Source organism: Mytilus trossulus, chromosome 3 (assembly GCF_036588685.1).
Source record: "Mytilus trossulus isolate FHL-02 chromosome 3, PNRI_Mtr1.1.1.hap1, whole genome shotgun sequence".
In the NCBI taxonomy this organism is placed as follows: domain Eukaryota; kingdom Metazoa; phylum Mollusca; class Bivalvia; order Mytilida; family Mytilidae; genus Mytilus; species Mytilus trossulus.
In genome coordinates this window covers 73,001,854-73,013,069 of record NC_086375.1, presented here as the reverse complement: position 1 = coordinate 73,013,069, position 11,216 = coordinate 73,001,854, and the positions used below count along the sequence as shown (strand labels likewise).

General features: G+C 33.2%; 1 protein-coding gene across 1 annotated transcript; it reads left to right on the top strand.

Moving 5' to 3' along the window:
- The first annotated feature begins 8,564 nt into the window (after window positions 1-8,564).
- Window positions 8,565-9,713, top strand: LOC134711019 (uncharacterized). Its single transcript, XM_063571446.1, has one exon. The coding sequence runs from the start codon at window positions 8,565-8,567 to the stop codon at window positions 9,711-9,713; it is 1,149 nt and encodes a 382-aa protein (XP_063427516.1).
- The last annotated feature ends 1,503 nt before the right edge of the window (window positions 9,714-11,216 follow it).

Below are 11,216 nucleotides of genomic sequence, written 5' to 3'. Positions count from 1 at the left end.
TAATACTAAAAATTTGCAACATTTATTTTTCGATTTCAATACAACAAAGTTAATCATTAGCAAAATCAAAGATATTTTCACATTATGGAATGTTCAATCAGATGTTAAAAAATTACAACATTCTGTGCTTTTGGAAGATACCAGTGGTCAATCGAACCAAACTTTACATGTAAATCTCTTTTTATTTTGACAAAACGGTCCTTGCAGAAATTAAGAAACAAAATAAAATATGATGGGATAAAAATGTCATTTACAAATATTTGGAAATCATACATGATTACTCATCTGAAATATGTACCCTGTTATTTATCTAATAATACACTAGACAAAGAAAACATAAACACATTAAGTAATTTTATATCATAATTACAAGCCTTGCAGGAGATAACAGTCACGATGATATGTGTTCTGCCTATTATATCGCTTTAATTTCTATTGATTCAGGTAATCCTTGGTTTATAGATGCACTCGATTATGTTATAATGTTATGTTATTCTGGTTTAGAGGTGCACTTTGTTATGTTATATTGTTATTTTATTTATAACTAGTATTACATTCTAGATATATGTTCTTTATCATTCATTGTCATATAAAAGAATAGAAGTATTAGTATACATGTACTACTTCAGCCTCTTGCTTCCCGGACAGTTGATTAAAATGTAAACGGGAATTCACAGTCTAAATCTTTAAAAAAAAAAAAAGAAAAAAAAAAGGGTAAACCAAATCATAATAGTGTGCCTAAACCTGAACCATTTTGAACCGATTGTTCAATAGTTTACGTTTTAGCACCAACTACGAATTTAGGAAATCAAACAAGGATACCGTCAAGCTGTTGAAAATTGCATCAACTTGGACTCGTATAGTCCATTTTTATGAAGATAAATCAAAATTGATAAGGCAGAAATTAAATGCATTTTAGTTTCTATTTATCCAAAGCCGGTTACACATCTCAAGACTATTTGATAGTTGTATAATACTTTTGTGATTTCAAAATTAAAAGATGCTAAACTGAATTCTTGAAATTGAAGTGATTTATAAAAGCAACGCAGTTGTTGATGCGTTGGTTAGCTGTTACGACATTGTCAATATTGTGCCAAAGGGGAACAGTGTGATTTGCCATCCTTATTTCAACCTAACCCAAAACATGATTAAGTTATCAAGGAACACACCTCTTTCTTCAAAATGTATCCACTTGGAGTAAAATCTAGAATCAGAAGTAGGAAAATGAGCATATTAATAAATGCCGGCATATCGTTTGATGAACCAATATATTATACGTTTTGGAAACTGCAAATATAAAATTACATTAATCTACACACCGACTTACAATTTATTCCCTCTTTTTATTAGGTCAGTAGTGAGCTGAAAACCAAATCAATGATAGAATGAATTTATGTCAATATAACCAAGTTAATTAAGAAATTAAGTAAACAAAGTTGTAAATTTGCACATTTGTCTCCCAACGATAATGTTGTTCAAGTTGTAACAGAAATTAAGATATTAAAGTTGTTTTAAATCTTATTGACGAATGACGTGATTTATCTCAGTATTTGGATACTTTGGTTTTTCCATCATCAGCATTTCTAACATATAGAGTCTTCTTTAGTAACAATGTATCAAATATAAGACTACAACTGTACCAATAGACAAACTGTTCGAATCAAAGAGAAGAAACTAGGAATGACACGTATAGCTTACCATGACCGATTATCGGTTTAAGGTTCTGTAAAAAAAAAAAAACACGTTATAAATTTCATGAATCCGAAGTACTTTATTGAATTAGCTTTCATCAGTAGTTCTGGATACTTGAAACTTTCAAACATTTGATATGTTTTACTTTCCGTGATGAAATTGATTATCAAATTATATCAAGATGATAATATCAGCATAATATTCATTCCGCTGGTATGGGTATGATTTTAATGATACATTTTGTCTTTTAAATTCTGGTTGACAAATTTGTTTAATGTTAATGTCCTAAAATAAAGATTACTCTTCTAGGCAAAGGAATAGATAACATTAGTTGTATAAGGCGAAACATTTCGGAAACGTTTAGCCTTGAAATGTATTCAACTGAAATGTTTCTTTTTTCCATTAAAGCTTTTTTTGTTCGAGCCTAAGTTAATAACTTTTTTTGTGGACGTCTGGCGTACAAATCTATAAACCTGGTATCTATCATAAATCTTTCTTTCAAATCACTGGGTTAATGCAACTGATGGTATCTCCCTAATTATCCCTAGCCCATCATTTATGTGATGACGTGAATTATTATTGATATTGTCATATTCACAATTAAAATGTTAACAAAACTTTGAATTAATCGAAACATTTAATATTTTCTTCCCGAGAATAGATTACATTAGCTATAGTTGGCAAAACATTTAGGGCACGACCAGAAAAGTTTGTACGCGATTGCTCTAATGCATTCACAGTTGTTTATATGAAAAAGAAATGCAAGATTGTTCTGCCTTCTCGAAGACTTATCCCTTTTCTACTTGTTTTATTTCTAAGGTCGAAATCGAAAAGAATTTTAGAACTTAGATACTAAATAGTAATAAAAAGGGAAATTTTCAATAATTATCTGTTTTTGTCTTTAAAATCAAAGGTTACTACCGGTATTTTAAGGCAACAGTAGTATAGAGCTGTTCAAAAATCATAAAACGATTGAGATGAAACTAATTCTCGTTGCACTCCAAAACCAAGGGGAACACTCCAAGCCAAAGAGGGAAACAAAGCAACAACAGAAACACCGTTGATATAATCTCTTTTGTCGTAAATAAAGACAACAGTAGTATACCGCTGTTCGAATTTCATAAATCGTTTGATAAATAAACAAATCCGGGTTTCAAACTAAAACTGAGGGCAACTCATCAATTATATAATAGGAGAACTACGACACAACAGAAACACAACATTAAAATGTAACACAAAAAACTATGATATAAAAATGTCCAGTTGCCTGACTTGGTACAGGTCATTTTAATAAAACAAAAATGGGGGGTTGAACCTGGTTTTGTTGCATGCCAAACTTTCCGCTTTTATCGCAATGTTAAATATAACATTAAAATGACAACATTACATGACAGGACTACAATACAAATAAATAGGAGAACATATTGCACAGAGAAACACACGAATGATAGCCAACAAAAGGTACCAGGTTCGAAATTGGATACGCCAGACGTGCGTTTTGTCCACACAAGAATAACCAGTGACGCTCAGATGAAAAGAGTTCGAAAGCCAAAACAAGTACAAAGTTGAAGAGCATTGAGGACTAAAAGTTCCAAAAAGTTGTGCCTAATACGGCTAGGGTTTTCTGTCTGGGATAAGAACATCCTTATTGTTAAAAACAATTCATACTTTTGCAAACAGTAAATTCTATAAAATGTCTATATAAAAGATATACATTATAAAACCGAAGTGAAGTTTTGGTCTCAACCGAACATCATTGTCAATTTATAGATGTAAGTCAAATTATAATGCAGACTTAATTGTATATGTTGTTTCCTTTATTTCAATGGTATAGTTGTGTTTTATTAGAAAGTGAGATGACATCATATGTAAGGTAGAACGAGAAGCTTAAAGCTAATGCTAGCTTCTTTTTGTTCTTCATAAGAAGCTCTGGTATGAAACCGAACTAAAGCATGAAAGAATAGAATATCAATTGCTTTACATGTTCAAACATTATACTAGTATGTTCTCAATCAAGCATCTTAATAATGCGAATTTCAGAGAAAATATATTTTTTAATCAGAGTGTGTTTGCAAGGTACGAATCATCCCCTATCTAAGACAGGATACTTGTATCTGTGTTGGTCGTTTTCTATTATAAAACAAAGCAGAGTCAATTATTTTGATTTGTCTTTCAGGAAAGTAGAATTCTTGTGAAAATGTTAGAAAAGTGAAATGAAACAATAATGTTGCAAGAGGAAAGAGATTTAGCTTTGCAACACAAGTTTGCATTCGAAAAGTTAACTCACTATTAGATTTGAGGTATTTTCGAACTGGTTTTTGATCGAACCGAACCCTTTGTTAGCAAAGAAAGTTTTAGAAGGAATATAGATTCTCCTTATAAATCTTTTCTAATGCAAACCAAGCATGTAACTGCCAATATCCTAGAAGATAGCTGAAAAGAGAACGAAACGATACCATAAGAACATTTAAAATTAAAAAAAAGAACGATCATAAAAAATAGTTTGCTTTGGTTGGAAATTGGGTTTGTAACAGTGGTTTCGAATCCCAATTTGTATATTGAATGAAGTTTTCAAAAGGGTAGTGAATAAAACTTCGTTCAAATGTGATGAATACACAGCTTTTGTTCAAATGTCAAAAGAGTATTAAAAGAAACATCATGGAGAGTGGGTGATGTGCATGACTAGGCCTACATCGAAGCGTAGTGTTACAGATATTTACCGCATCAACCAAGCTACAGGAAGGCCTTGATAGTGTACCTAGTCAATGAATTTTGCCGTTTCAACCATATCATGGCGAAGTTTTCTTTTTTTCGCAATCCAGAATTCTTCATTTATACTATGGAAAGGCTTTGCAAAATTGGGATTGTTAATTGTGTAACATATTTTGTTCGATGATGCGAACTCGTAACTAAAGGATTGAATGAACAAACTGAATGAAACCCTGGTAAATAATGTCATTTGCATTGTTTTGATGTCTGGTCTATGACCGAACAACGTTTAGTAAGCCTGTCCTTCGTTTCACTGACATATACCAATCAACAAAGATTGCAAATCAATCAGTAGGCGAGATTTGGTGATTTACAATTCAGATTTTTGTTGTTTCTGGTAGAGTTAGAAGATTTAGTTAAATTACTATTAGATATAGCATCTGTTTGACAAAAAAATTGCACTCTTTATTTTTACATCCAGAAATAAGTCATTTTGTATTCTGAAATCATCAATGTTTTTTCCTGCAATGCAGTTATTATCTATTTCTTTCTCAAAGCAATATTGAGATGATGGCATATCAAAGTGAGATAACAAATAACATAACAACTGTATGTAAAATCACAAAAATACTGAACTCTGAGGAAAAATTCAATCGGAAAGTCCCTTATCACATGGCAAAATCAAATGACAAAACACATCACACGAATGGACAACAACTGTCATATCTCTGACTTAGTACAGGCAAAATCAAATGTAAAAAAGGTAGATTGAACCTGGTTTCATAGCGCTAAACCTCTCACTTGTACGACAGTCTCATCCAATTCCGTTATATTTACAACGATGCGTGAACAAAACAGACATAATAAATAAAATAGTCAAAATATGGGTACAGCAGTCAATCATCACTGTGTTACAATCTTAAAACAATTTTACAAACAAGCACAAAAGCATCTATCAAATTAAAAACAATGTATTGCTTCGCGCGTCTGACGTCAGAAATTTATACGTCACAAAGGAAGAAATGTTGTCGTTTAATGTTTATCCAAAACAATTTTATAATTTCGCATGGGGGAAGTTGGCATACAGGGTTAAAAAATCAAAAGTATGTTAGAATTAATTTCAGAAATAGACCGAGATTTAAAATTGTCCAGAAGTTCTTTAGAATCTACAAATGGTTAATACCACTACGCGATTAAAATAATTTTGTCGTTTGTCGTTCAAAGTATTTTCTAATTAATAATAGAGCTATAACATTGTGACATATAATAGAACAATAAAATAATGACGGGTTCTTTTAAAGTATAGAGTCACGTTATAAGAACCAAAGAAACACAAAAAGTCGCATATACAAAACAGACCAGCATAAATGGAAAATAATATAAACACATTGACGGGATGTATGAGTACCGAGCCACGTCAAATTGATATCACAGAAAACAATCCAAACAGTAAAAGTAATATTATTAATAGAACAAAGACAAATGAAAGACATTCACTTTTTTTGTTCAGCAATGAATCGAAGGTTATGATTTAAAAAAATATATAATACTAGATCTGCCAAATAAATTCCAAAAGACAATAGTCTTTCCGACATCAGTATTCAATAGTTTTGAATTCTGTTTTACGTATTTGCTTTACGAATTTAACGTTTTGCATGTAGGGTAAGAATACTGCAGTAGCCTCATTTTTTAGATCTTGCAATCTATGTCTCGTGACGGATATTACGTAAAAAAACATTTTGCTAAAAGATGTATTTTAAAAAATATGGTAATGTGTGTAAAGAATCAGTAAGTGTTTATCGGGTTATTTTTGTGTGTTTTGTTTTCTTTCATAAGATGTTAACCGTGTTTTACTTTGCTACTGAACTATTCTGATCTGAGTGACTTAATTTTCTTTTAAAAGCTGCAATGTCAAATGATCTGGTTATGTTTCTGATCGTCAAGCCGTAGGTCAATACAACTGGCCGTAATATTTATAAAACTAGACAGATTTTTGCTCAGTATGCCTATTTGGTTTTTTTTTTGGTTTTTTATTTCTAGTCTGCCTTTAGTCGTGATTCGGTGTCATTTGCGTCCCCCTGTTGAGAGGGATGTCAAATTATTACGTCATGAGAGAAACATCTGACGTCACACTGGAAAAATAATTGTTGTATGACGTCAACAGAACAAAGGCGCAGATTATCGGGTCACGCGTTGCAGATTTCTAAATAGCGATACGGACTATTGTTAAAGTCATTCTTCTTCGGAAATGGTCTAAGGATAGTTCATCATTATTTTCCAAATTGACAATCATTTTCAATCCTTTTGTTTCTGAATTGACGTATTTATGCTTGTATCCAAATGTGTCCGCCATTGAATTTTAAATCACAATTTAAAAAATCGAAATTAAGTTAAAAATGATTGTTGTTTAGCGTCAGATGGTTATTCGACGCAGATCTAAGTTTAATAAGAAACAACTTTCAACTGAGTACTCCAAATGAAATTACGTTAATCTCTCGTGGGTGTCTGCTGTACCCCTATTTTTTTACCATTTATACCGATTATGTCTGTTTGTTTTGTTCAAACATTGTTGTCAATATAATGCAACTTTAATGAAACTATCATGCAAGTGAGAGGTTTATGTAGCTATAATACCACGTTTAATCCACTATTTTCTAAAAAGAAGTAAGGAATATGATAGTTGTTATCAACTCATTTGATGTATTTGAGCGTTCGATTTCGCCTTTTGATTAGGTACTTTCCGTTTTAAATATTCCTAGAAGTTTTGTTATTTTACTTTCTCTCGTGCAATAGCAATACCTTGTCGAGGATAATAGAGACAATCACATTACGCGGGATTCATACATGTACCTATACGCGTTACCGCTCTCTATATGTAACGTCATGGTTGCTATGTATTAACGGCATTGTATTCCAGCATTAAATCATCCATTTGTATAGGCGTATTTTTCTCTATTCAAAACACAACGCAACTACAACTTATACGATCACGAGATTGGTACCGAGGCCAGGAGAGAAGATGGATTCGTCGAGAATCAAGTCTATTCGAGCTGGAAATAGAGCCGCTGTCACGAAATTCTTCAAGAAACTAGATGAGCTGAACACAGATTCGGAGATGGATATAGCCATTGCAGTTCCAATTATTGACGCTATAGCGAAAAAACAAAGTGTAATTCTTAAACTGGATGAACAGATTTTGGAAAATACATCGGATGAAGATATAGAAGTTGAAATCACAGATGCAGATGAGTATAATTTAGATCTTGAAACAAATTTACGCCGTTATAAGAAATTAGCACAAACAGTTACACGTACATGTACAGAATTATCTCATGAAAGCATCCCAAACACACGCCCCGTCATGAACATGCATGAAGTCAATTCCGAGACCCGTCCTGTAATGAACACAGAATTCTTCCCAAGATATTCATCGCAAACTTCTAATAGTTCACTGTCTAGTCAAAATCACCGCTTGCCGAAGCTAACCCTACCTACTTTTTCTGGGGATATCCTAGAGTGGCAATACTTTTGGGAGTCGTTTGAAAACACAATTCACAGCAATCATACACTCACTGATGTCCAGAAATTCACGTACCTACAGTCACTTCTTGATGCAGACGCTATGAATGTCATAAATGGTTTAAACTTGTCCAGCGCAAACTACCACAAAGCCGTTGAGTTATTAGTAAATCGCTTTGGGAAAACACACAAAATTGTGAACGCTTATATGAAAGCTCTTTTAGATTTGCCAGCACCCTCATACACATTAGAAAGTATTCGTAATTTTTCGAACAAGTCAGAGGTTTACATCCGAGGATTAGTGCAAAGATACATATGGTTCCCTGTTAATCCCAGTTATGCTTGGTAAGCTCCCTGTTACCGTAAAAAGTAATATAACAAGAGAAAACGGAAACGACGACTGGACCCTTGGAAATCTAAGAAAGGCAATACAACGGGAAATATCTATTCAAGAAGCCAGCGATGATGGGATTGAATCTTATGATATATCTACCGCAAGTTTCCATGCCGGAATTAGTAAGAAAAATGGGAATTACGTAAATAAATCAAAATCTATCAACTATTCTCAAAGTAAAATATGCACTTATTGCAATGATCAACATTTCCCTGCAGACTGTGAAAAGTTCACCGACAGCAAATCAAGAATGGAGATTGTTAAGAAGAGAAACCTATGTTTCAATTGTTTAGGTAACCATAGAATATCAGAATGTAGGTCGAAAAACACATGCCGTAAATGTCAACGTAAGCACCACACTAGTTTATGCAATGAAACTTCAGTTCAAAAATCACAGATTCAGAATGTTACAAGTAATAAAGAAAACAGCACGCCAATCATGCATACATCTGCTAAACAGGAAAACTCGACCGTCTTTTTGAAAACAGCAATAGCTCCCATATGGTCACAAAATCATTGCGCCGACGCTCACATCCTTTTCGACGAAGGAGCGCAACGATCATTTATGACGCAGGAAATAGCCGACAAGTTGAACGTCAAGCCAGACGGAAAGGAAACTCTCAACATATCCGCCTTCGGAAATTCTGACAAGAACGTTCGTCACATGAATAAAGCCACAGTGTATTTAGAAGCAGACTCAGGAGAGAAAATATCTTTACAGGTATTGATTGTACCCGCCATAGCGGCACCTATTCAGAATAACCGCAGGTACATTTCGCAGCAACTACATTATTTTAAAGGACTAAAACTAGTCCACCCGTTATCAGAGGATAATAGCTTTGATATTTCTTTACTCATTGGAGCAGACCACTACTGGGATGTAATCAAGGATGATATCGTTCGAGGCGACGGACCGACAGCGATGAACTCCAAAATAGGATATTTGTTATCTGGACCACTCACACGTACAAGAGGACAACGTAATTCACATATGATGCACATATTATCTAGTCACACAAAAGAGGACTATGATAATGAGAGATTTCGGAAATTGGAGTCCCTTCGTATACAAGAAAACGACAAACTAAACACAGAGAAACAGAACATCAAGGAATTTTCATCAACATCGATAGCATATGAGGATGGAAAGTACGTTGCTCAACTTCCATGGATTGAAGAATGTCCTGAATTACCGACAAACGAGATGATTGCAAGAGCAAGGACCCATAGAGTAGTTAACCGCTTAAACCAGGAATCAAACTTATTCAAAAGATATCATGGATACATAATTTTCATCGAAAAGGCAAAAGAGAAGGAGGACGAGCCACAGCGCATACACTTCATACCTCATCATCCCGTTAAAAACAAAATTCTACCCACTAGAGATAAATTCAAATGACAATGATGAATCGCAAATACTTAGAAGGAGTGTTCGTTTACAAAACCGCAATCAGAGACTGTAACTAATTGAGAACAATTTTCAATCGCAATTTGATTCAGAGATAGTTTTATATGTGATTCATAGACTTTAAAGTTTCAAATATTTCATTTCTTTTCATTTATAGATAATTTTCTTAATTTGGATAAATTGTTCATTGAGACTTTAATTGCACAAATTAGCGGCCCGGAGTATGTCGAGGATAATAGATACAATCACATTACGCGGGGTTCATACATGTACCTATACGCGTTACCGCTCTCTATATGTATAGACGTCTTTTTCTGTATTCAAAACACAACGCAACTACAACTTATACGATCACGAGAACCTTTTCGATTACGTTTTTTTGTTTTGCGACTAAATTTATATTGTTACACTTTAAAGTGACTAAAAAGAGTTAACAAATCATCAAAAAAGGAAAAAACGACAATTTCAAACAGCACCAGATCATTTGACATTGCAGCTTATAAAAGGAAACTGAGTTACTCAGAATTGAACAGTTCAAATTAAATGTTAGACCTGTTAGAATCTTGTAATAGGATATCAAAGAAAAAAGAAAAACCAGGTAAACACCGTAGTTAACTAATAAAGATATTATTACAATTACATGATTATCTCTGTATTTTCCTTGTTATTGGTCTTCGGATTTCACGTTTTTTGCTGAAATTAAAAATATCCCTAAATTAAATAAATCTTTGATATTTGTAACAGATAGCAATGGTATGCAGATGCATTTCTCAAATGATGCTTTTTGATATCCACTCTGTGATTTACTACTTATTTGGTCCTTTGAGTATAAAGTGACATTTATTTTCAATAGAGCTAGTGGATAACTTGTTGATCACCACTGATTTTCGAAATTGTCTCATCCGTTACTGGTATAAATCTTCAATACGAAATTCATAACAATCCTTCGAGAAGTGTACGCTTTCGACCGCTTAAAATACAATTATTCATATAATAAATTATATCGAGGGGCATAATTGTTTAAACATAAATAATCGGTCATGATTTTCATACTTGTCAGACACACTGCTGAAACAAACACTTGATATAAATTTTATAAAAAGCTTACAAGAACTGTAGACTTGGATTATTTCTATACAATTTTATCTTGTAATTAATATTTCCAATGGGAATCATTCTTTTATATGATTGGCATTAATCAAGATATTGCTGATAAACATTTGAAAACAAAATTACCAAGAATTTTACACTTGAGAGCGCGTAGAACACAGGATCGACGAACAAACGCCGTGTATGTGTTTGTCCCTGTCAACGCGTCGCACTGGCAAAACATATATATTTTTTTATATAGATTAGACCGTTGGTTTTCCCGTTTGAATGGTTTTACACTAGTAATTGTGGGGCCCTTTATAGCTTGTTGTTCGGTGTGAGCCAAGGCTCCGTGTTGAAGGCCGTACTTTAACCTATAATGGTTTAATTTTTAAATTGTTATTT

What these genes read in the sequence shown, in the direction of transcription:
- LOC134711019 (XM_063571446.1), top strand. Translation starts at nt 8,565, where the DNA reads ATGGAGATTGTTAAGAAGAGAAACCTATGTTTCAATTGTTTAGGTAAC.